The sequence below is a fragment of the Pseudorasbora parva genome, chromosome 14, assembly GCF_024679245.1.
Source record: "Pseudorasbora parva isolate DD20220531a chromosome 14, ASM2467924v1, whole genome shotgun sequence".
Taxonomy (NCBI): Eukaryota; Metazoa; Chordata; class Actinopteri; order Cypriniformes; family Gobionidae; genus Pseudorasbora; species Pseudorasbora parva.
Window position 1 is genome coordinate 39,739,091 of NC_090185.1, and position 27,730 is coordinate 39,766,820.

The 27,730-nt window shown below is 41.3% G+C and overlaps 1 protein-coding gene across 1 annotated transcript in view; it reads right to left on the reverse strand.

Annotated features, from left to right (window-relative positions):
* The window catches only part of ppp1r2 (protein phosphatase 1, regulatory (inhibitor) subunit 2), a 49,395-nt gene that overhangs the window by 9,290 nt on the left and 12,375 nt on the right, over positions 1–27,730 (reverse strand). Inside the window, exons 2-4 of the mRNA XM_067416397.1 lie at positions 21,445–21,552; positions 18,829–18,912; positions 5,204–5,304 (exon numbers count right to left, since the gene is read on the reverse strand). Coding sequence (XP_067272498.1) covers positions 5,204–5,304; positions 18,829–18,912; positions 21,445–21,552 — 293 coding nt within the window. The remainder of the gene's footprint in view (positions 1–5,203; positions 5,305–18,828; positions 18,913–21,444; positions 21,553–27,730) is intronic.

The following is a 27,730-nucleotide window of genomic DNA, read 5'->3' on the forward strand; positions in this document are numbered from 1 at the left end:
TAGCGCTTTTATCCAAAGCACTTTACATTTTGCCTCACATTCACCCATTCATACACCGACGGCGATGTCAGCCATGTAAGGCGCCATCCAGCTCGTCGGGAGCAGCTGGGGTTAGGTGTCTTGCTCATGGACACTTCGACACTTGGTCAAGTGGAACCGGGGATTGAACCACCAACCTTCTGGTTTGTAGACAACCTACATGAACCACTGAGCCACTGCCGCCCCATTAAAAAAGGCCGAAGCCCAGCCCGCGTTTTAGGCATGACCTGAAAATTGGCCCGAAGCCCGGCCCTAGGGGCGTAAAAAAGTCGGGGCACGTCGGGCTCGGGCATTAATGCAGGGCTTTAGCGTGAAGAAGAAAGACACCGAAGTCTAGCATTGGAGGTTAAGTAAATAAATGTTTATTTTTCTTTAGAAAATGGCAGATGGCTTGTCTAGATAATGCTGCGTTCCTGGCAGGGTTTTGAGCCCGTAAGTTACGACTTCAAACCACGACTCACGACTTTGTAAGGTTCCAGGCAAAGTCAACACAAACATACAACTTATAGCCTAACCCTAACCTAGTTGAGACATAAATGGGCACTAAGTTACAACTTATGCACTACTAAATAGTTTTGCATTGCACCATTAAACTTACTTAAAGCATAAATCTACGTATAAACTAAATATTTAAGGAAGCCTCCGATCAAGAGTAATGGTTGTAATAGCAGACAGACTGAACTACATAATAAAGCTCTTATTTTGCATGACAGACTTCAATTCTTTACATATATATATGATAATCCTGACATTTACATTTAATTATATTTTAAGAGAGAAAACATTATGTGAATAGATTACTTTGTTAGCGGCTCTTTAACATGAACCCGTGCAAAACAGTGTGTGTGCATCTGTCCCATCCTTTGGTGTTGTGCATGTCAAATAAAATCAGTCATAATCCATAATTGTAATTTCTCTCTTTTATTTCAGTATTTATTTATTGATCCTTACCAATGTTGTTTCATATACTGAATGCTTCTGAATTTATATAAAAGCACTTGAGTTACTTATAGTATTGTATTTAATAGAAACTTGTTTTTCGGTTGGTTACGCGAGGCAAAATAAGTTATAAAAATGAAAAATAAACTGAAATTCAGATCATTGAGGGTAAACGTTATATCATGTGACTACGCATTACTTTATGGAGAGCTTATGACCTACTAGCTACGTTCTGCCTCAAGATCAAATGCGTCAACCAAAAAAAGTACAGAGTTAAGCCCTATTCGCACGGGATTAGTATTATCTGGTGATCTGTAATAATTGCAGAAAATGTCTGTGATCTTAATCCCGTGCGAATCGGCCATGTCTGTCATTTGTAACGTAAAAATTCCCCCGTAATTTAGCTACCATATTTCGCCGAACACTGAGGTCCTGTGGTAATAGTAGTCCCGTGCGAATCGGCATCTCCGTGATTTGGCCAGGATTAGGCGGATCGTATATCATTTATGCAAGGTTTTTGCTTCCTGTGCGCGTTTCTATCTTTATCTTTCATAAAGAACGGAGGCTGCGTTTATAATGCGCACCGCACGGATTATACTTTCACTTTAGAATGAGTAACAATTTGGAGGCAAAATGCTTGAATGGTGTGTTTAATATTAACATCAACACTATTCTGAATGAAAAACAGAACAGAACAGTACAATGATGAACTCGTTTAAATGATGAACTCGTTTAAATGGGCGCTTTTACATTGAGCTTTGAAACTGAATCTTCCGCCGTAGGCCGATATTGTCAGCTTCTCACTCGTTATAAAGGTCTGTGTTCAGTTCAGTTTTAAATTGTAGCCTCTCTTCTCTAACTAAGTAAAACTATTTGTATTACTATAAAACAATCAAAATGATGATGATACATATGACGCAAAACTCAGAAGTGGGATTTTCTAAATCACAGAGGTCCTTAGATAATAATAATCCCGTGCGAATAGGGCTTAAGTTACAAACTAGCTAGTAGTTACTAAGCCTCTAGTGTGGACTTTACGTTCAAATTTAAGAAAGAATAATTTTGAGAGGCGCTGAAATTACGTGAAATGGCGTCGAGTGACGAGGCACAGCTGAATATCATGAAGCCTCGTCCCTGCCGCTGTGAACTGCTTTACTCCACGTTTTGGACATTTCCTGTTTATTTATGTTAATAAGCAACTCTTCGAGTCCTGATGCCACACCCACTGTGTCTTTCATTTGCTTCTCCCGCCACAAAACAAAACAAAACACGGGTTGCTTGGAAAGCGGCACAAGACCCTACTTTTCGCCTGGGGTCGTGCAGAGCCTTTGAAGCCCTTCCTTTGAAACAGCATTGATTTGCAATGGCAACCAACGGTTAAAGGTCAAGTCCATTATGTGCAGAAAAATCGTGAAATGTTTTCCTCAACAAAACTTTATTTCTTTTCCACTGAAGAAAGAAAGACATGAACATTTTGGATGCAATGGGGGTGAGTAAATTATCAGGACATTTTCATTTTGAAGTGAACCGTATCCTTTAACAAAAATCCTCAATCAAATATAGTAAAATGATACTTAAAAACAAAACAAAAAGAACAATAAATCTATAGTGAAACAGGCAACAGGGTTGCAAATTTAGCCTCAATTTAGCTAGTAAGTATGGGGTAAAATGTTTGATTTATTTCATTATTAAACTAAATCAGTAGTCATCAGTAGTCAAATCAAAATAGTTCAGAAATAATCTAACCCAGCATTAAAGGAACTATCAGTGATGTAAGTGTGTGTAGATTAGGCCGGGTATTGGGTTCGGTACATTTTAGGCACAGACCAAATAGTTGTTCAATACCAAATTCCGATACCTAAGGGGTTAATCTCGTCAACGTTAGTGAGCCAATAATCATGCAGCATGACTTACTGTGGCAGGAAAACTGTGGCGGATTTGAGTCTCTTTTTTAATATCTGTCTACTTTTAGATCGTTTTGTTTGTTATGGAGTGTGCAAGCCGTTTCTTTGTTGTTGTTTTGATGCATCAACCACTGAAATGCTCATATTTATCTTAAAGACTGTAAGTTTGTGAGTTAAGATATATATATTGAGTGAGTGAGTGAGTGAGTGAGTGAGTGAGTGAGTGAGTGAGTGAGTGAGTGAGTGAGTGAGTGAGCGTGTGAGAATGTGTGAGAGTAAGAGTGAGCGTGAGTGAGCGAGCGTGTAAGTGAGCGAGCGAGCGAGCGTGAGCGAGCGTGTGAGGGAGTGAGTGAGCGTGTGAGTGAGCGAAAGAGTGAGAGTGAGTGAAAGAGTGAGAGTGAGTGAGAGAGCGTGTGAGAGCGTGAGTGAGTGAGAGTGAGTGAGTCAGTGTGAGTGAGTGAGCGAGTGAGTGAGTGTTTGTGCGAGTGAGTGAGTCAGTGTGAGTGAGTGAGCGAGTGAGTGAGCGAGTGAGTGAGTGAGTGAGTGAGCGAGTGAGTGAGTGAGCGAGCGAGCGAGCGTGCGAGTGAGTGAGTGAGAGCGAGTGAGCGAGCGATTTAGTGAGTGAGTGAGCTTGTGAGTGAGTGTGAAAGAGTGAGTGTGTGAGTGAGTAAAAGAGGGAGTGAGAGAGCGTGAGTGCGTGAGTGCGTGAGTGAGTGTGTGAGCGAGTGTGTGTGTGAGTGAGTGAGAGAGAGAGTGAGTGAGCGTGTGTGTGAGAGTGAGTGAGTGAGAGAGTGTGAAAGAGTGTGAGTGAGTGTGTGAGTGAGTAAAAGAGTGAGTGAGAGAGCGCGAGTGTGTGACTGAGTGAGTAAAAGAGTGAGTGAGCGTGTGTGTGAGTGAGTGAGTGAGTGAGAGAGTGTGAAAGAGTGTGAGTGAGTGTGTGAGTGAGTAAAAGAGTGAGTGAGAGAGCGTGAGTGTGTGAGTGAGTGAGTAAAAGAGTGAGTGAGAGAGCGTGAGTGTGTGAGTGAGTGAGTCAGTGTGAGTGAGTGAGTGTGTGAGCGAGTCAGTGTGAGTGTGTGTGTGTGTGTGAGTGAGTGAGTGAGTGTGAGAGAGAGTGAGCGAGTGTGTCAGCGTGAGTGTGTGTGAGTGAGTGTGAGAGCAAGTGAGCGAGCGAGCGTGTGAGTGAGAGAGTGAGTGTGTGAGTAAGTGTGTGAGTGAGTGAGCGTGTGTGCGAGTGAGTGAGCGAGTGAGCGAGTGAGCGAGTGTGCGAGTGTGCGAGTGAGTGAGTGAGTGAGTGAGTGAGTGAGTGAGTGAGTGAGTGAGTGAGTGAGCGAGCGTGTGCGAGTGAGTGAGGGAGTGAGTGAGTAAGCCAGCGTGTGTGCGAGTGAGTGAGTGAGTGAGTGAGCGTGTGCGAGTGAGTGAGGGAGTGAGTGAGTAAGCCAGCGTGTGTGCGAGTGAGTGAGGGAGTGAGTGAGCAAGCCAGCGTGTGTGCGAGTGAGTGAGTGAGTGAGCGTGTGCGAGTGAGTGAGCGAGTGTGCGAGTGAGTGAGTGTGTGTGCGAGTGAGCGAGTGAGTGAGCGAGTGAGCGAGTAAGTGAGTGAGTGTGTGTGCGAGTGAGCGAGTGAGTGAGTGAGTGAGTGAGTGAGTGAGTGAGTGAGCGAGCGAGCGTGTGTGCGAGTGAGTGAGGGAGTGAGTGTGTGTGCAAGTGAGTGAGGGAGTGAGCGTGTGTGCGAGTGAGTGAGGGAGTGAGTGAGTGAGCGTGTGTGCGAGCGAGCGTGTGCGAGTGAGGGAGTGAGCGAGCGCGCGTGTGCGAGTGAGTGAGGGAGTGAGTGAGTGAGCGTGTGTGCGAGTGAGGGAGTGAGCGAGCGAGCGTGTGCGAGTGAGGGAGTGAGCGAGCGAGCGTGTGCGAGTGAGGGAGTGAGCGAGCGAGCGTGTGCGAGTGAGGGAGTGAGCGAGCAAGCGCGCGTGTGCAAGTGAGTGAGGGAGTGAGTGAGTGAGTGAGTGAGTGAGTGAGCGAGCGTGAGTGAGGGAGGGAGGGAGGGAGGGAGGGAGTGAGTGAGTGAGCGTGAGTGAGGGAGGGAGTGAGGGAGGGAGGGAGGGAGGGAGGGAGGGAGGGAGGGAGGGAGGGAGGGAGGGAGGGAGTGAGTGAGCGAGCGAGCGTAGTCGAGAAGTTTGTTTGAGCCCCTGGCTGAGGGTGCGGTGAGCTGTGTAAATATGTCATTAGTGTGAGCAGGAGCAGAGGTGAATCTGAGGCCATGAGAGGGAGAGAGAGACACACGCGCGCACACACAGACGCACACACACACGCACACACACGTGTCTGACCTTGCTCTTCCGGACTCAACTCGTCCTCCTCCTCCTCACTGCTCTCCTCTTCTGGTTCGTCCATGAAGCGGGATTCTGCGCCCTCCACCGCTGCCGCTAGCCTGAAAAGACACCAGGTTTTTTGTTAATCTCTTCATCGCGGCTCCTGTTAGTGGGTGGCATATATTAGGCAGCAAGTGAACATTTTGTCCTCAAAGTTGATGTGTTAGAAGCAGGAAAAATGGGCAAGCGTAAGGATTTGAGTGAGTTTGACAAGGGCCAGATTGTGACGGCTAGAGGACTGGGTCAGAGCATCTCCAAAACTGTAGCTCTTGTGGGCTGTTCCCGGTCTGCAGTGGTCAGTATCTATCAAAAGTGCTCCAAGGAAGGAACAGTGGAGAACCGGCCACAGGGTCATGGGCGGCAATATACAACTCAGGGCTTCACAGTGGGAGCATTTTACTCACATCTGAGACAAAAACAGATGTGTGAACTTTACAATGTATTTGTGTGTGAAAAAAATACCCAGCGGATCAGTTTTCTTAAATGTAAGAAGTCTTGAAGAAAATGTAAGACTCTTGAAGTCTTAATACCTTAAATGGTATAACAAGTGTCTTAGTAGCTCGTCTGTTTGATCAGACCACACGGGCCAGCCTTCGCTCCCCTCGTGAATCAATGAGCCTTGGCCGCCCATGACCCTGTGGCCCTGTCAACCCTTGTGCACCAAAACTTAATTTCCCATGATTTTTTTCTGTTCTGGAAGCACAAGACGGATAAAAGCATCAGTTACACACCTAAAGAAAGAGCATTGCTGTTCCAACTGCACTTAAAGGTGTCTGGCATTAAGTGAACCAATAAATATCTAATCGCCCCCAAACATCCATTTACTGTATTTATGACCAAAATCCGTGATCGTGTCGTAATTACGTCTTTAGCCCTATTTGGACGGTAATTGTTTCTCATGGGGTCGTAAGGTATTTATTTTATTATCATTTATAATCATTTTATAATCGTTTATTATTATATATATTATTTAATCTTATTACACGGCTCTGTGAAATATTTGATTCTGATTGGTCAATCGCGCATTCCACATTTTAAAATGACATCTTCCTATTTTAGACAGTAAATTTAAATAATTAAGTCATTAATAATTTCTTATTATTAAATTAAATTATTTTATTCTTATGATACCAAGCATATGATATTTTATTTACAGCATACAATCATGTTATTGACCACGTGAGCAGTGTTCCCAGACACGCTCCTCCACCATGAATAAATCGCCATCCGAATGCACAAGTTTTATCACTGAGGTGACTGCAAATGTATTTTTACGGACGTCAGCATGAGAAACAATTACCGCCTGTTTTTCGTAAAGCCTGGTGATCTCAGTAGTATTCTCACTGTTAATGTGACAGAATCTCTAAGGAAAGCATCTCTCAGGAGTAATCGGACACACATGCACAATGGCCTCAATGACTGATGGGTAGGGGAGCATAAAATGCACGTACCTGAGGGAAACACAAGACACAGCAGAAGAAGGATGATGGAAAAACAGATAGTGGCGGAGAAAGAAAGAAGGCGATCAGGACTAAGGCAGAGCTGCTCGGGTCGTGAACAATGTGAGCCGCTCTAACATCGGCTACAGATTCTGTTACAGGCCTGCGGCAGACAAACCACTCACTCTCATCCGTCTCAGAGCTTTTACAGACACTGATCTAGATGCAACGATCCAAATCCTGCATTAAAACAGACATCTTCTATTCATTCAAAGACTTTAAGTGCCTTTTTTTTCAGGGGGAGAACATCTATAAACATTCTGCTGAGATTTCATGGCCAGTGAATTCTTACAACCTTTTACAATTCTTAGACTAGTCGGTGGGTTAACCCACAAACCCCCTGTGGTGAAAATCTAGTTTTTAATGTTGTTTATGTGTCTATGTGGTGTTTTAAATGCTTTAAGACAAACCATGTGCAAGTCAGCACCATTGCTGAGTATTTTTTCTTTAAATCTGCAGTGAACCAAAGACAGTCTCAAAAAACACAGTTTGAAATTACTGGTGTTTCTGATGTCACAAACTATATATCATTAACTATGAATGCTGTGGGAGGAGCTTTAGCATATCATTAACTATGACTGCTGTGGGAGGAGCTTTAACATATCCTTAACTATGACTGCTGTGGGAGGAGCTTTAACATATCATTAACTATGACTGCTGTGGGAGGAGCTTTAGCATATCATTAACTATGACTGCTGTGGGAGGAGCTTTAGCATATCATTAACTATGACTGCTGTGGGAGGAGCTTTAGCATATCATTAACTATGACTGCTGTGGGAGGAGCTTTAGCATATCATTAACTATGACTGCTGTGGGAGGAGCTTTAGCATATCATTAACTATGACTGCTGTGGGAGGAGCTTTAACATATCATTAACTATGACTGCTGTGGGAGGAGCTTTAACATATCATTAACTATGACTGCTGTGGGAGGAGCTTTAACATATCATTAACTATGACTGCTGTGGGCGGGGCTTTAACATATCATTAACTATGACTGCTGTGGGCGGGGCTTTAGCATATCATTAACTATGACTGCTGTGGGAGGAGCTTTAGCATATCATTAACTATGACTGCTGTGGGAGGAGCTTTAACATATCATTAACTATGACTGCTGTGGGCGGGGCTTTAACATATCATTAACTATGACTGCTGTGGGCGGGGCTTTAGCATATCATTAACTATGACTGCTGTGGGCGGGGCTTTAACATATCATTAACTATGACTGCTCTGGAAGGGGCTTTAGCATATCATTAACTATGACTGCTGTGGGAGGAGCTTTAGCATATCATTAACTATGACTGCTCTGGAAGGGGCTTTAGCATATTAACTATGAATGCTGTGGGAGGAGCTTTAGCATATTAACTATGACTGCTGTGGGAGGAGCTTTAACAAATCATTAACTATGACTGCTGTGGGCGGGGCTTTAACATATTAACTATGACTGCTGTGGGCGGGGCTTTAACATATTAACTATGACTGCTCTGGAAGGGGCTTTAGCATATTAACTATGACTGCTGTGGGAGGAGCTTTAACAAATCATTAACTATGACTGCTGTGGGAGGAGCTTTAACAAATCATTAACTATGACTGCTGTGGGAGGGGCTTTAACATATTAACTATGACTGCTCTGGAAGGGGCTTTAGCATATTAACTATGAATGCTGTGGGAGGAGCTTTAGCATATTAACTATGACTGCTGTGGGTGGGGGTTTAGCATATCATTAACTATGACTGCTGTGGGCGGGGCTTTAGCATATCATCAACTATGACTGCTGTGGGAGGAGCTTTAGCATATCATTAACTATGACTGCTGTGGGAGGAGCTTTAGCATATCATTAACTATGACTGCTGTGGGAGGAGCTTTAGCATATCATTAACTATGACTGCTGTGGGAGGAGCTTTAGCATATCATTAACTATGACTGCTGTGGGAGGAGCTTTAACATATCATTAACTATGACTGCTGTGGGAGGAGCTTTAACATATCATTAACTATGACTGCTGTGGGAGGAGCTTTAACATATCAACTATGACTGCTGTGGGCGGGGCTTTAACATATCATTAACTATGACTGCTGTGGGCGGGGCTTTAGCATATCTAACTATGACTGCTGTGGGCGGGGCTTTAGCATATCATTAACTATGACTGCTGTGGGAGGAGCTTTAGCATATCATTAACTATGACTGCTGTGGGAGGGGCTTTAACATATTAACTATGACTGCTCTGGAAGGGGCTTTAGCATATTAACTATGAATGCTGTGGGAGGAGCTTTAGCATATTAACTATGACTGCTGTGGGAGGAGCTTTAACAAATCATTAACTATGACTGCTGTGGGCGGGGCTTTAGCATATCATTAACTATGACTGCTGTGGGAGGAGCTTTAACAAATCATTAACTATGACTGCTGTGGGCGGGGCTTAAACATATTAACTATGACTGCTCTGGAAGGGGCTTTAGCATATTAACTATGAATGCTGTGGGTGGAGCTTTAGCATATTAACTATGACTGCTGTGGGTGGGGGTTTAGCATATCATTAACTATGACTGCTGTGGGCGGGGGCTTTAGCATATCATCAACTATGACTGCTCTGGAAGGGGCTTTAGCATATCATCAACTATGACTCCTGTGGAAGGGGCTTTAGCATATCATCAACTATGACTGCTGTGGGCGGGGCTTTAGCATATCATCAACTATGACTGCTCTGGAAGGGGCTTTAGCATATCATCAACTATGACTGCTCTGGAAGGGGCTTTAGCATATCATTAACTATGACTGCTCTGGAAGGGGCTTTAGCATATCATCAACTATGACTCCTGTGGAAGGGGCTTTAGCATATCATCAACTATGACTCCTGTGGGTGGGGCTTTAGCATATCATTAACTATGACTGCTCTGGAAGGGGCTTTAGCATATCATCAACTATGACTCCTGTGGAAGGGGCTTTAGCATATCATTAACTATGACTCCTGTGGGTGGGGCTTTAGCATATCATTAACTATGACTGCTCTGGAAGGGGCTTTAGCATATCATCAACTATGACTGCTGTGGGTGGGGCTTTAGCATATCCTCAACTATGACTGCTGTGGGTGGGGCTTTAGCATATCATCAACTATGACTGCTGTGGGTGGGGCTTTAGCATATCATCAACTATGACTGCTGTGGGTGGGGCTTTAGCATATCATTAACTATGTATGATATGGGTGGAGCTTAGGCATTCCATTAACTATGACTGATGCGGGCGAGGCTTAGGCGTTTCATTAACTATGACCGCTGTGGGCAGATTTTTTTTTTTTTTACTGCCCATCAAGCACATTAAGGAATGGCATGATATTGCACCCTAGCGGCAGCAAATTTAATTTGCCCACAAGTGTCGTCTAGGCACTAGGGATGGCTCGATACCACAATTTTGGCTTCGGTACGGTACCACAATCTAATACCGAAGTACCGATATTAAATCGATACCACACGGTCTGATATTAGCGCGGGTATATTGCACGCGAATGAGAACAATTATGCAAGTTTTGAGTTTATAAAGTGGGAAATTACCACAAATGTTTATTAGTAAATTAATCAGCAAAGCTTATCACATCAAATCAGTCATTTAAAAACTTTCTTGTGTAATTTCAGCAAAAATCTCTCAAAATTAGCAAATTGCTTCTGGTTTCAAAAGACATCGCACTACACTAAAGCAATCTGCATAATCCTATTCAACATTTCACGCTCGTCTCGGGGTGAAGAACGGAAATCATTTGAACACGCAAGAGATTTTATAGCATTTCGTAAGTTACAGGAGATATGAGCTCATACGACACACACACAAACACACACGCCTGTCACTTAGTCACGCTCGCACATTACACATTAAGTTTCCTTAGACCAGCGTTTCTCAAAGTGTGGGGCGCGCCCCACTGGTGGGGAATAGAGACATGACAAGTGGGGCGCGACAAACAGGAGGAAATGTGTTAATTTTTTGTGCCCATCTCTATTAACCTTTTGAGCGGTCCCACATGGGATTTTTATGTCTATGCCCCTGAGAGTACGGACCCACATAAGGGATTTAGAATGTTCAATGACGTGACATCATTGCCAGAATTAAACGGTGGGACGCGCTTCGGCTGGCACTGAGCCAAATGCGGACGCGCTCAGCTCTTGACATACATCATGCAGTTTTCAACCACTTACTGTTTATTTTAGGTTTAATTTAATAGGTAACATTTAAATACACAAGTACAAGTAAAACAATACATTTAATGTTAGAGTTTGTAATACACACTAGTGGCTATGGAAGCAGCAATAACAATCCATTCAAATATAATTGGCTGACATATTTTATTCATATCAGATACACATAGTGTAAGTAACTATAAAGTTTGCTCGATTCTTCTCCCAGTTCACCGGTCACTTATTCCAGGAGATGCTGATGAATATATGTGCTGTAAATCCAATTGACAGGACTCTGAACTGCAGTGCATTTGTTCAAACGGTTCAATAACGTAATAAAAGCGATACATCTGTCATACAGCGTTTTTTTGGTTGTGGTGAGTCACGTGATAAACATGACGCATTGCCATAGAAACATTAAGGTGAAACGTTCTAAAATAACGTTGCCTTAAAATAAAACTCACACTCTAGTCAGCTGACACTTAGTCAGCTAAAATATTTTGACTGTACGCATGAAAGGTTTAAATGTGATGTTAATAAAATAAATGTTAACAGGCAAACTTAAAAGCCTAGATAATTACCATTTTGTTGGGGTTATTGGGGACAGGTGGGGCTCGGAGCCCTTCCCTACCTCCAAAGTGGGGAATGGCAGAAAAAGTTTGAGAAACACTGCCTTAGACAATCAAATACACAGAATTATGTACAAATGTCCGTCTTTAGTAAGTATTCACATAAACACAGGTGGTTGTGTCTAACGCGAATGTAAATAGTGCAATAGTACGCGTGCAAATATAATGAGATCTAAATGTCATTGGTTGAAACGAACGCTGGAGATTGTGATATTCGATCTTATGTTAGGCTATGTGTGTGCGTTGATCAGTGTTAAAAGAAAATAAATGTCTAAATGAGATGGTTTGAATGATTCACTGACCTGTCGATCTCTTCAGAAGTCTTAAAGTCAGGATAGTGACAGATGCTTGGCTAGGTTTGATGGTTCTTCATCAGTTTTATAAGCAAAGTCATTACAAATGTCACTTCTACTCCTCTCTTTATTAATTCGTTTTGGGCATCTTGAGTGAGATTCAACTGCTTTATCCATTTTGTCCGTCTATGTTGTTGTCACATTTGCCGGTTGTTTCGGGTCAGTTTGGGTAGAGCGCTGCCATCTAGCGGTGAACTTCGGAAAAGCAGCATATACCGAAATGTGCCAAATCATGATATCGTACCGTTTTAAATAAAATATATACCGGTATTTTTCCAGTACCGGTATATCGCGCATCCCTACTAGGCACTCTCAATACCTATCTGAGCTGTATTCCTCTCAATCTGGACGGCCCAATCACATCGTGTAGGCTATAGAGTCGGCGGCCGGGGCCATAATGACGACGGCCGAGTTGTGTTTGCGTGCTTCTAGTAACACAGAAACTGGCGAACAGCGGCGATCTTTCGAATCAGCTCTGCCCGCGCCTCCGGAAGACTTGGAGTTCAGCTTTTCTCTGAGAAAAGAACAAAGAACGGCACTGAAGTCATTCTTAAAAAGGGAAGATGTGTTCGAAGTTTAGCCGACCGGATACGGCGAATGTTTAATCAGTCAGCGAGCTCTGCTTCACCTTCGTTGCTCTGGTTGGTGTAGCGCTATCCTATCGCGTGCAGAGGGAGTTTGACAGACAGCCGTTTATCCGCCCCTCGGATTGAGCCGTCAATGGTGAGTTTCCAGACCAAACATCTTGATGTGGGTCTGGCTTGTCAGGCTAGCCCAAACCTTCACTGATCCACCAATGCTTCACTCTCTGAAAGTTAAGCCTCTGTTGGGCTTCTCCATGTTTCACACGTTCCACGGCCCAAGATTTGAACTGTTGGCTCCAATTAAACTGGCATTGGCACCATAAGTTAGTCTATGACCCCGTCCACACGAAGCCAGAGCTTTCCCAATACGATCTTTTTTTTCCTTGTTTCAAGAAATATCTGTCCACACAAGATTACCGAAACCAACTAAAAACAATGTAGTTTGCATGCCAGGCCAGTGTGTGGCGCTGTAATTCTGCCACAGAAATACACTAAAAACGGAGAAGAAGAGTTGTAGCTAGAAGGGGTATAGCAGTGGTCGGAGGGGAGGCAAAATCTCATAATAAAATAACAATAAATACATTTGCCACTTAACAGATGTGTTTTATTAATGCCTACACCTACCCCAACCCTAAACATACCCTTACAATAATGCAGATACGGTAATTAAATAACGCGATATTGATGTGCGCATGCCCAGTGCCCGTAGTTGTATCCTTTTTTTTTTTTTATCCCTCAACTCTTTCACCGTGCTGGACGTAGTGTGATGACATCACCGTTTCAGAAAATACACGGATTCGCTGTACACACAAAAACGGAAGATGGTCGTTTTCAGATTTATCCGCTTTGGGACCCGGTTTCCAAAAATATCGGATTTATGCTTCCAAAACACCAGATCCGTGTGGACGAAATGCTGATACGGTACAAAATGTATACGTATACAGCTAAACGCATGTCCGTTTGGACGGGGCCTATAGCAGCCCCACCATGAATATTGACTCTGTGGAGCTCCTGACCAACAGTTTTGGTGGAAAAAGGAGAGTTGAGGTGCGCATTTAATTCTACAATGAGTTGGGCAGCTGTGGCTTTGTTTTTTGGATACAGTCCAGATTATTACCTGGTCGTTCCTTTCAGACAGCTTCCTCGTGTCAACAGTTACTCATTTTGGATGTGCTTCGTCCTACGTGCTGGTATGCCGACATTACCCCGGATACCATAACTCTCGATACACCAAAAAGACTTGCTGTCACAGAGAGCAAGTGAGACACGCACCAACAAACCTTGAACCTTGATGTGTCTCCCATTATGTGTGGATTTGCAAAAATTTTTGTACAGCTGTGCTACTGCTCTGATAATTCAACCTTCACACTTAGGCTCTTATTGACTGCCCACCATGTGTCCTACATTGTTTCCGCCAGTGTTTCCATTTTTTTGTTCCATTTTCATTTTGTGCTGTCAAAATTAGTGCGTTAATGCACGCAATAACTCTGTTTAACACTGAATATATATGTAATATTTAATGCAATTAATGCAGCACCCATTTTTTCGGTCATCCTTTGGCTATTATATGATCACTATTAATTGTTAATTTATTAATTATTCACTTTTACATTAATTTGGAGAGTAACTAAAAATAATTAATTATTACGATATAAAAATATTTAAACTCCAATATTTTTTCTCGCCTACAAAATCACACTAATCATTCTAAATGAAAAACTTTCTAAATAGAGCAATTTAAGTCAAACAAAAAAAAAAAAAGTTACATTTTTTATATTTTGAAATAAAATAAAACAAAGCCCTATTAGGCAAATGCTGCTTTGATGGATGAACCAGTGATGATTTAGAGGCTAGAGGCTCATAGTATGTTAAACACACCACTATTGATTGGCAAGGTTTTTTGGGTTGCTGGTTGTGGATGGATACTGGATGCCACTATGAGCCGTTCTGCTGACATGCAGAGAAGCACATGGTGGCTTTTGTAGGAAACACTGACCTGACAGGAAAGTGTCTGTTCTGAGTCAAACTGAAGCAGAATGGCAGACAGAGATGAAAGCGGTTAGCAGCTCTGCTTGAGTTGCTGTGAAGTTGATTCGCCTGTAGGCTGTGACGTGACATCTGTTCTGTGAACTGACTTCTGCTTGCTCAGAGTTAAAACTCTACCTGCACACATTACCAACAATGATGAACTAACAAGGCAGGAAACCAAGAATAATACAAGTACTGTTTCTCGCAGTGACTGTATTTTGTTTAATAAGGGTGTTCGAACCTGCTCCATTAGAGAACGCTGTGAATCCATTAATGAAAGGAGGATGGTGCGTCACAAGGAGACAGCAGGGAAAACACAAATGGTTTGCTACAGTGTCAAATCCATCATGTGAACAAACGATGAAGAGACTTTAACCTTTGCTGAAAGGCTTAAGTTTGAAAGGTGGGTACAGTTGGTACAGTTGGACTCTTTCATACCTCTGCATTGAATAAAGAAAGCTTGCAAAAATATACAGGAAACTACTGATTATTTCCCCAACTCTTTAAAAGTACTAATCAGAGTTGTCCAATTATCAGTATTATTTTATAAAAACGAAGTCCACTGAGGAAGCTACTTCAAATATGGGAACTTTTATGTCCAAGGATTTTATTTTAATTAATTGACTTCAACGCCATCCTTTTTTTAAAGCAATGCCACATTAAAATGGTCTTGGAAGACGATTTTCATTCCTTAATTTATGCAATATTTTTAATATCATTACTATAATTTTTGCAACTTTTTTAACTATAAAAATGTTTTATGCACATTATTATGATTTCTTAGTGCTGGTGTCATTTCCGCCACAATTTTTCCACTAATATATACAGTATGTGCTGCTCATATAGACCAGTTAACCGTTAAATACTATCAGTTAAACGGTTTAAAGTTTTTTTAGGTTTTTTTTTACACTTTTGTTTGTTTGCTGCATGGTAAAAAAAAAAAATTGTTGTTAACTCATGGGGCGCTTCGACACTTGCAACCACACTTTCCAACACAGACATATTTTGCTAAATGAATTAGTGGGAAAGAAGAAGCCTACTGTGTGGGACCATTTCGACAGAAAGGGCGGCGAAGTTGCGAAATATGCTATGCAGTATTAAAATACAGCAGTAGTACAAGCTCCGGCCTGGTGGAGGAAAGCAAATGAAAGGCGCTTCCTGAGGCTGGCCGATGGCGAGGCGTTTCTGTATTCCCCAGGCATCACTGCCATATGAAGCCTTGTTTAATGCTTTGTGTAGTGTGGTTTTAATCACGTTTACTAAAGTAAACATTGTAATTTATGTTCTTCTCGCCGCTGTTGGTTTAAAGAACAATTACTCTGTGTTTTTCTTTCATTTCTGTCATGTCAAAGATCTGTCTCCGTCATTTCAAAGAACAGCACAACGGCGAGCGTGTTAAACACTTTCCCAAACAGACGAGGGCTGCAGTCAGCGGAAGCTCGCGCTGCGGAGACAGACGAAAGGGAACAAGGCTTTCTTCCGCGGGTCTAACTGTCAACAGGCTGTGCTCCAGACTAACCCATATCAATTAGACATGTAACTTTTTAACAAATAAAAACCAGTCTGTGGATTGAGGTAGGCCTGCAATTTTTATTTGATGGAAAAAATATATTCCGGTTGTTCAAAGCTTCAAATGGATTCAGAGTATTTTCGTTTTGTCATCTTAATTTGGTAATTATTTAAGTAAAAATATTTAGTGTAGGCATATTTATTTTATGCTTTTTATTTAAATGATTTGATTCAGATTTTCTCTGTCAGAAACGCTGCATGTGCGTGAAAATGTGATAATGTGTCAATCCAGGTTCTGTTGTTGAGCTGTTCTGTATTGTTCTGCTGTTTGCAAAGTAAAATAAACCTGTGAAAAAAGTAGTTTTAACGGGTCACACACTCGTTAATTGTATTTTTATTTAATGCCAATTCAATATTATAATCTTATCATTATTATGATTATTGAGTATCAATTGTCAGTCAGGAAAATTAACCGAAATGAGCATCCCTAAAATATTATATACATATAAATATATATATATATATATATATATATATATATATATATATATATATATATATATATATATATATATATATATATTAGTGCTGCAACGACGCGTCGACGTCATCGATGACGTCGACTACGGAAATACGTCGACGTTCGTGAAATGCTTCGACGCGTCGTGTCAGACGTTCATCTCGCGTAATGTTGGCTTCTGCTCCTGGTTCTATCACAAAAACCTAGACAGCGAATATCAAAAGTATGGGAATACTTTAAACAGAGGCCAAACAGTGTTTCCCACACATAGACTAATTTGTGGCGGACTGCCACATAATCAATAACGGCCGCCACATTCGTCATTCATTCATTTTTACGCTATTTAAAAGACGCACACATATTCGTTTAGCTGCATTTCCTTAAGTTCTCTCTCCGCCCTTTTGCGCGTCTCTTACTCACTCACTCACACACACACACACACACACACGTGGGTTGCATCGACCGTAAAACAAGTTTTATTGCATTTTGGCGCATTTAGTGTGACATAGCTTTTAAAACCAGAGCAGTTGAATAACAGAGTTGCGACACACCTTCATCACGCGGCAGCGCGCGGTCACGGCGCTCATTATAATTCTAAACAAACCAGCGCGGTGTCAATCAATACAGACCAGTGTTTCCCAACCGGGATCCCGAGCAAAAGATGCCGGGACGCACTTACACTTCGGTTCATCTCGCATCTGATGACGCATCTTTAATATGGGTTGTAACTTGAAAATAATGCTGTATGTATGTTTCTGTTGATGGATACGTGCTGACTCCTCAGGTATACACTAAGTTACAACAACAGCGATAATAAAAGAAAAACGTGGGCAAAACGGTCTCTCTTTGTAAACTTTATAAAACGCATGCGAGTGCTGCTGTACGTCCGAATACGAGCAGTCATTTTCACAGTCATCACCCCCGTGTAGCCAGAAGACGCGAATGAGAAGATCTGTCTCTGTGCACTCGTCCCAAAGCGCGCAAATATTGAGTTATCCTTTTGTCCTTTTGATTACTTCATTCCATTTCTCTAAAAACTAATGTTAGACCTACCTGAAAAGCATTGTTTATTTTATTCTCATCTTTGCTTAATAGTATTTATTTGTGCTGCTGCTTCTATTTAAGTTATCTGTTCTTATTTTCTTTATATTCATTTGACAGTAGCCCTTTTCCCCCTGAACATAGCAAATACCGAACTGTACTGAAACGTGAACCTAAAACCGCGATACAACGCGAACTGTGAGCTGTACTGTTACACCTCTAGCGTAACTTATGCGAGGGGGTGCCACAGAATTTTGAAAAATTTCAAAGGGTAAAAAAATTAATCGTTAGATTAGTCGACAGAAAAAATAATCGTTAGTTGCAGCTCTAATATATATTAAGTGAATTTGGGATTAGTATGCGAGTGATGAGCATGATGGAGATTAAAGGGGACATGTTGTTGTGAAGACAAATAAAGGTAAACAATTTGTAAACAAAAAATAACCATAGTTGAAGAAACGCCCTTTTTGATTTTGTACTAGCACAGAGGTGCTCATATCCTTTGGGTCTATGAAATGTATCTTAATTAAAGTGGTCTTATTATGCCCTTTTACAAGATGTTAAATAAGTCTCTGATGTTCCCAGAGTGAGTGTGATGCTATTGCATTTTGGTTTGTACTGGATCAATAAATGTGAAAGAGGGATGACAGCTTGAGCGACTCCCAAATGTGCTCAACTACAACTCTTCTTCTTCTCAACATGGACTTTGTTGTGTGTTCCCGAGGATGGGGTATATGTAAATTTTAGGGTTAGTAATGTCACTAACCCAGGAGGAATCTTGTGTAGTCCCTTCCAGCTGTTTGTTGTAGTCTTTAATTTCTGTGAAAGAAAATATCTCCCTTTGCTTTGAATTTCGAGCGACGCAACTTTGCAAATGTTGTTTATGCTCAAACAGCAACAATACACACACAGTAAATTTAAAAAGTGCAATCATAATAAACCACCGCTTTAATGGTGTATTTTTAAAAAGCTTTATTGAGCACAATGCTTTTCACAGTCTTCAGCTTATCTGGTGTTTAATACAGTATTGTGAAATGCAGGCTACAGACGTGAATACACTGAACCACCATAAAACTGCTGGTCCTTTTTGCTAGAACTTATTTGTGTGTGATTTGAACTATTTTGGCATTGCAGTGTGACACACTCACACAAGACAGGGTGTCTAAAGGATGTGTTATAGTTCTCGGACCAAAACATTTTCCGAGTCCCTGTACTTGCCTTCCATTCGTATCAGAGACAGCAATCATGCACAACTTACTTCTTAGCGAGGTCGTCTCCATGTAAGACTGTGTTCCCGTCCGAATCGCTGAGCGCCCCCTCATCATCGTCGTCGGCAACCATCCTAAAGAGGGAAAGGAGATTTTTGGCCAATTGCTCAAAGGGAGAAAGACAGCATGACCTTTTCTGCAAATTTGCCCTGTCATATTGAGTTGCATCCAAAGTGCTGCCCTTGTATTTTGCAGACAGGGCAGTAACATATCCAGAGAAGGATGGAACGACCAATATTAACAATCCATACAGCCTCAGCAAGAGACCAGATCTTTAAACAACTGCTTTTCTTCAATAAGTAGTATGAAAGGCCAAGGGCTAACCTGAAGGCAGTATAGCTTATCATTATCAACTACTTTAAACCAGACGTATTCCATGCACAATTAATCGATTATTAACTGTTAACTGATCTCACACCCCCAGCAGTGGTTTCACTCCTGAATCTCACACCCCTAGCAGTGGTTTCACTCCTGAATCTCACACCCCTAGCAGTGGTTTCACTTCTGAATCTCACACCCCTAGCAGTGGTTTCACTTCTGAATCTCACACCCCTAGCAGTGGTTTCACTCCTGAATCTCACACCCCTACCAGTTGTTTCACTCCTGAATCTCACACCCCTAGCAGTGCTTTCACTCCTGAATCTCACACCCCTAGCAGTGGTTTCACTCCTGAATCTCACACCCCTACCAGTTGTTTCACTCCTGAATCTCACACCCCTAGCAGTGCTTTCACTTCTGAATCTCACACCCCTAGCAGTGGTTTCACTCCTGAATCTCACACCCCTACCAGTTGTTTCACTCCTGAATCTCACACCCCTAGCAGTGCTTTCACTCCTGAATATCACACCCCAGCAGTGGTTTCACTTCTGAATCTCACACCCCAGCAGTGGTTTCACTCCTGAATCTCACACCCCAAGCAGTGGTTTCAATCCTGAATCTTACACCCCTAGCAGTGGTTTCACTTCTGAATCTCACACCCCTAGCAGTGGTTTCACTCCTGAATCTCACACCCCTAGCAGTGGTTTCACTCCTGAATCTCACACCCCTAGCAGTGGTTTCACACGTGAAACACACACCCCTAGCAGTGGTTTCACTCCTGAATCTCACACCCCTAGCAGTGGTTTCACTCCTGAATCTCACACCCCAGCAGTGGTTTTACTACTGAATCGCACACCCCTAGCAGTGGTTTCACACGTGAAACACACACCCCTAGCAGTGGTTTCAATTCTTAATCGCACACCCCTAGCAGTGGTTTCACTCCTGAATCGCACAACCCTAGCAGTGGTTTCACTCCTGAATCTCACACCCCTAGCAGTGGTTTCACTCCTGAATCGCACACCCCTAGCAGTGGTTTTACTCCTGAATCTCACACCCCTAGCAGTGGTTTCACTTCTGAATCGCACACCCCAAGCAGTGGTTTCACTCCTGAATCTCACACCCCTAGCAGTTGTTTCACTTTTGAATCTCACACCCCTAGCAGTGGTTTCACTCTTAAATCTCACACCCCAAGCAGTGGTTTCACTCCTGAATCTCACACCCCTAGCAGTTGTTTCACTCCTGAATCTCACACCCCAAGCACTGGTTTCAATTCTTAATCGCACACCCCTAGCACTGGTTTCAATTCTTAATCGCACACCCCTAGCAGTGGTTTCACTCCTGAATCGCACACCCTTAACAGTGGTTTCACTCCTGAATCGCACACCCCTAGCAGTGGTTTTACTTCTGAATCGCACACCCCTAGCAGTGGTTTCACTCCTGAATCGCACACCCTTAACAGTGGTTTCACTCCTGAATCGCACACCCCTAGCAGTGGTTTTACTTCTGAATCGCACACCCCTAGCAGTGGTTTCACTCCTGAATCGCACACCCCTAGCAGTGGTTTTACTTCTGAATCGCACACCCCAAGCACTGGTTTCAATTCTTAATTTGCACACCCCTAGCAGTGGTTTCACTTTTGAATCACACACCCCTAGCAGTGGTTTCACTCCTGAATCACACACCCCTAGCAGTGGTTTCACTCCTGAATCTCACACCTCAAGCAGTGGTTTCACTCCTGAATCTCACACCCCTAGCAGTTGTTTCACTCCTGAATCTCACACCCCTAGCAGTGGTTTCACTCCTGAATCTCACACCCCAAGCACTGGTTTCAATTCTTAATCGCACACCCCTAGCAGTGGTTTCACTCCTGAATCGCACACCCCTAACAGTGGTTTCACTTCTGAATCGCACACCCCTAGCAGTGGTTTCACTCCTGAATCACACACCCCTAACAGTGGTTTCACTTCTGAATCGCACACCCCTAACAGTGGTTTCACTTCTGAATCGCACACCCCTAACAGTGGTTTCACTCCTGAATCGCACACCCCTAACAGTGGTTTCACTCCTGAATCGCACACCCCTAACAGTGGTTTCACTTCTGAATCGCACACCCCTAGCAGTGGTTTCACTCCTGAATCACACAACCTGTACAGGTAGTTTCACTCCTGAATCCATGCTGTAGTATTTTGCACAAACACATTAGAAATTATACTCAATTTAACCCCCACTCATAATCTGGCATTAGTGGCAGAATGGCATTAGTGGCAGGTTTTATGCGTGCTGCTCACCTGTTGTATGGCGTACTGGGTTCGTCTATCTTCATCAGCCCATAGTCCTTATCTGCCGGGTGATACGTGGCCAAAATGTTCATTTCATCCCATTTCTGTGACTTCTTCCTGAAAGAATAGGTCAAACACAGATTTAGCATTAAAGCTATTAGCCATAATGCAAATATTCCCACTGAGATCCGCTATATTAAACAAAGGACTTTGCCCCACTTTGAAACTTTATGGAGTAACTTGGAAACAGAGGACACAAAAAATGAGCACTAAGTGGCATACATAGCCACATATACCAACCCTTTAGTGATATAAATGATAAGACTAACACACACGCCCTCTCTCATGTCTCTCATGATGTAATTATGTGTGACAGTCACAAAAAGCCAAAATTAGATAACAGGATTGAAAAAGCAGGATAATAATAATTAGATGTTGGTAAGAAATAAAAACATGTTTTACTTTACTGATAATTCGTAATGATTAATTCCATATGACCAGGGATTAAAATTAAGAGAGTAAATTTAATCAATTTAGATTATGTTGACAGAGAATAAATCAATAAAAATGTTTTTTACATTTTAGCCATATTATAAATGGCATGCCAGTGTTGTTACAGTTAACCAAGACTGAGCTCAATTAGCACTGCATTATAAATATACTTTATTACTATGAAAATACCCGAGAAGGCTTGAACTCAAATATATTGCCGCAGTCGTGTTTATTGTCTTCATGTTTAATCAAAGTGTTTCTTTCTTCCTTATTTTCAGCTACAGCACAAGATTCACATTAGGGATTTCCTGCAAACTTTATATGACTAAGTTCTCTCTGAGGCGTATATGGTATTTGTGCTCGAGGGCGCCCTCTGGCCTCCAGGATGAATGAAACATGAGTGTGTTTAGTGCTCAGTAATGCTTACTACATCATATTATGGGTAAAAATAAAACAAAATAATACTTCTCTCTAAAGAAATGTATATGATAATCCATGTTTTTCTCCCGTGTACTGTTTTTCCCCACAGTAGATGCATAAGAGGCTCATATTTCATATCAAAGACTAGGGGCGTGAAAACTACACTGGTCTCACGGTTCAGTTCGATTACGATTATCATGTCATCAATTTGGTTCAATTCGATGTCACAATGCATCACAGTGCATTGACGATTCACTGCATCCTTGTGTATAACATTTTTGTCAGTGAATTATGTGAACTGAACCTTTAATTTAACACTGGTCAAAGAAAACACTTCTTGAATGTATCAAAAACTCAAGTCTGGGCACAAAGACAACAGGAGCATTTAGAACAAATATACAAAATATAAATATTGAAACCACATGTAAATTTTACTCATCCCAACAATGCTAAAAAAAAGTATGAGAGTATGTTATAGCCAGATATGACAGCGCTACCGCAACATGCATCGCCACAGATGAGTATCTCTTCATCAAGCCAATGCACAAACTACCACAAATTAAACCGAAAGTCAAGTCATTGGTGCTCAACATACAATCATCTTCATTAAAAGTAAAGAAACCGAATGATCTTAACATCGGTGGGTTCCGTGCTCGCTCATATTGAGATCTTTCATTTTGAAATTAGCTGTTGATTAAATGCAGCTCATAACTGTTGTTTTGACGTGAAATGAACTCCAATAAATAATGTGGGAATTTAAGATCAGATTTATATATCCGTTTTGTGGAGACACATTTGTGCCCAGGTATGATGAAATATTTTTTATAAATCAGATAACTTTGACTTACACACAGCATGTGTTCTCCAGGTTGTGCTTACCAGGTTGTTCATAAAAGCCAAAATGTGCCCAGTTGTCGCTTTTAAAGTAGTTGGAGCATTTTTAATTACTTTCACTCACATCTTGCCTCCCTCTGCCACTGTATACTACCGCGACAAAGCACACGACAAATAACATTATACGTGATGTCAGTAACATTATAATCAGTTACGGTCTATTACTGAACCGATACCGAATCGTCCTCGTCTGCATCGCAATGCATCGAAAAAACGATTAATTTCAACACCCCTATTAAAGACAGAGACTCGTCCTACGATTTTGAATACCTCCTGACAAAACATATTAGGGCTGCATGATAAATCACATTATACATAAAATTGCAAAAGTTACGCAATTTGACGTGCACAACACCAAGCGAAATGGGGTCTCGCACACTCCGCGTCGACGCCATTTTTGCCACGCACACCCTCGCGCTTGAGCAAACGCGTCATGTATAAACGAGGCTTAAAGCTACACTGAAGTTTGATTAAACGCAAGTTAATTCTTCAGTTCAATCTTTGTGTGCTAAAAAGGCACATACGTTCCTGTAGAGATAGCAATACAGAATACACATTCTCCTTTTTTTGCCAAATAAATGAAAAGCTTGTCATCAATGTCTTCTCTCTCGCTGTATCAAAATATCACTTTCCTCAGAGATGGTCAAGTTCAGTTTGTGCATGATTAGGCTAGGAAATATATATATATATATATATATATATATATATATATATATATATATATATATATATATATATATATATATATATATATATATATATTTTAAACTGTATCCTAAATTGTGGATAATTAACATCATATGCTGAAGTACATTTATTGGATTAAAAGAAAAAAAAAACAGTACAGAATGAAAACCGTGACCCTAAAACCGTGATACGAGCCGAACCGTGGGTTTTGTGAACCGTGTCGCCCCTAATATGCACCTAAAACACAATCATCCGTTGCAGTTTTCATCCATTTTATTTATTGTTTTTGGTACTTATTTAAATGCATTTTTTAAACAAACTGAGTGTCCATGCTTTTATTGTTTTTGGTTGTTTTGTTCATTTATTGTGGTTATTTAAAATGTTTTCCATTTTTAGTGTTAAATAGTCTTTAGAAGTTAAAGTTTATTGCTCTTTGAAAAGGTGTACCTGCATTATTATGCCATTATCATTATTTTAGATGAAAAGGGTATCAGAACGACAATATTATCGTTTATCGCAATCATTTCTTGGCCAATTTATCGTCCAGAAAAATGTATTATCGTTATCGTGACAGGCCTTTATATATATATATATATATATATATATATATATATATATATATATATATATATATATATATATATATATATATATATATACATACAAACACACACACATTTTTTTTATTTTATTTTTTAAATTGCAATCACGGTTTCCCCCCAAAATCGTGCAGCCCTAACATATTCTCAAGTATTTATGCTGTTTCTGTGTGAGTGTGAACACAATGATCAGTGGAGGCTGTGATATAAGGGGCACCTGGAAAAATCTTGCCTAGGGCAGCAAATTGGTGAAGGCCAGCCATGCATTTCAAGGTTTGTACAACCTTTTGAGAATGAAATTCAAGCACTTTTCAGTGACTTTCAGCTGCTTCACACTTTTTCCAACACTTCAAAGCTCTAAATATTGTCCAATTTAAATGCTATTTTTAATGTGACGACCAAAAAAAGAGCCCTATTATACACCAGCGCAATTTCAACTCAACGCAGTCTCTTATTTGCACGTCCAGCGCAATGCTGTTTAAATAGCAGATGCACTGCCGCATCTGTTCACCCATGGGCGTCTGGTCTGAACACCAGGTGTGTTCAGGAGCATTGTTTCTATTTTGAGGAACTGAAACCGACGGACCACCAACACAAACCTGCTCTAAAGGTATTGTTTGTGTTATTCAAAGGGAGCATTATTAATATGAACCTATAGGAGGTGGTGCGCAACGTGCATACATTACACACACGCATTATGTATTATTAAAAATAAAAGTATTCCTCTCTGGAGAAGCGTTCAGTCTTGGTGCGAGCGCAACTGGGTTTTAAAGGAAAAGGGAGATGAGATGCTGATTGGTTTATTGCACATTACACCCAAAACACACCCATGACTCATTAAGAGACGAGGGACGACCCTTTTAGACCATGCTCTGACCATTTTCCCCATCGTTAAACTAGCAGAAGTGGATTCAGACACGCCCCGAGTGCACATGTACCATGCGCTTCAGACCATGCACTCAGATCATTAAAATAGGGCCCTTAGTGTAAAAGCAAAGCTAAAGTATGACCTCAATCACTCGATTATGGCCTTAGCAGCTGCAATCAACACCCACTCCACGCAATGACAGAGCCACTTCACTACACAAAGCATTTCACTGGCCTTCAGTTTAAACTCTGATAAGTTTAAACTCTGATAAGCTTCAAAACTATAACTAAAGCAATGGTCAGCGTAGTCTGAATCCGTTCTTTCTGTCTTGTATAGTCCGATGAAGAGTGCATTGAGTGATATGAAGGCAGTAGACTGGAGCACTAATGCATCTGCAGTAGTAGTCAACTGTGCCAATCCACATGGAAGAAGAACAGTTACACAACCAGCGTTTGGACGAGGTGCACAAAGCAAGTGTGGAAATCGACTCAATGTAGGATTTAAAACATGACGCTCTTTAACCACAGCATTTCAAAACGCCAAACCACAAGCTAAGATACTGTTGTTTTGACAGGAGGATTATTTTTTTAGGGAGGACACAATCTGCGCAAGATTTCCCTAATGCGCACAGGTCTGGGATGCATCCGACTAAAAGCTGGACCGAGGACCAATCGAGTAATGCTAATCTCTTCAGAATAGATGTCCATGTTCCCTGGCAGAATAATCAAGAGATTACTTTCATTGATATTAGATTGTGAGCAGCGGTTTATTCAGGGTCACGTGGGAGCATATGGTGCACTGCTGCATGTAGTAGGGCTAATGTTTTACAGATCATGGGTTACAGAAACAACACTTGAGCGGCGATCTGAAGTGACTTATTAGGAGAACGAGCAAAGGACAATACAAGGAACCCGTCTGCTGTTAGGAGACCCGAATGCTGCGAAACATTGTTTTATCTTCATAGGGGAAAAGTCCTGGAAAACAAGCTGGTACAGGATATCCCGTAATAGAGCTAAAAGTCAGGGGTATTACTGCAGGTGTTTAAGAAACAAGTGTTGGGATAAAAAATGCCCTCGTGTTCATACAGGATAATGGTGCGATATATTCAGTTGTGTCTAGAGGTCGACCAAGTCATCAGTTTTGCCAATTAATCGCCACCGATAGATGATTGGTGGAACAATTGGTTATCTGCAAAATTCAATACCGATAGTTTTTCTGTGATGCGTCCATTGCTGGAGCGGTTACGAACAGGTAAAGAACAGCAGTGTGTATGTTTGTCGACGAGGCTGAGAGAACGCAAAAAATGTTGCAGTACCTCAAGCAGTTAAAACAATGTGATAAAAACACACGCAAGTCCTTCACAAATGCTGCGTATAAAATTAGTCATGTGAGAAAGCAAACTGTATCGTCATGCTGCCGACAGAAACATAAACAAAGCAGAAACACATTTGTTTTTTATTAGATAATCTCCTTCTAAAAGAGCAGGCTGTTTAGATTTGTATGAATTGGTAAGTTAAACATTAACTAAGATTAATACATGCCATGGAAGTATTGTTCATTGTTAGTATATTAATCTCAACATTTAATTGAGTTTGAATTTTTATTTTATTTGGTAACCTCGGTTAATGCACTATGAACTAACATGAATGATCAAGGTAAAATATTGGTCATATTAAATGCTGTAAAAATGTATGCATAATGCATATGGTTAGCACATCCTTGTTGCATAAGGACTTCACAGTGTTACCTAGGTGTATGCATGTTGCTTGGTTATCCACTTCAGCTCTGCACCCCCCATTGGACCCACCACTAGACATATGGTATCATTTGAAAGATTAGAACCTCAGCTTTCTTAATAACTTCTGCATTTATATTACATAGAAGAAAATAATACGGTCTGAATTCAACACCCAGCTTCTAGACCAATCAGAGCCCGAGATCTCCCTTCACAAAGTGGAAGAGGAGGAGCCTTCTTTTCGATTTCCTAATGGCAGGCTAATGTCAATGCAGATGAGTAGGAGTTATTAGATAGCTTGGACAGATAAATCTTAACTTTTTTTTTGGAGGGAGATAAAGAAAATTATGTTCTCCCTTGTTTAGTGCCAATTAGTAGAATCAACAGAAACTTTCAGAAAGGATGTAGACCAACTGATTAAAAAAAATAGATTTTTAAATAACAAATTTATTAAAAATAAAAATAATTATTTGTATCTTTGTTCATCATAAAATTGTGAATAGATACAATATAATATATGCAATATTCCATCACTGTGTTAAAATTAGGGCTGCACGATTAATCGACATCGAACCGCAATCGCGATTTGGCTTGTGTGCG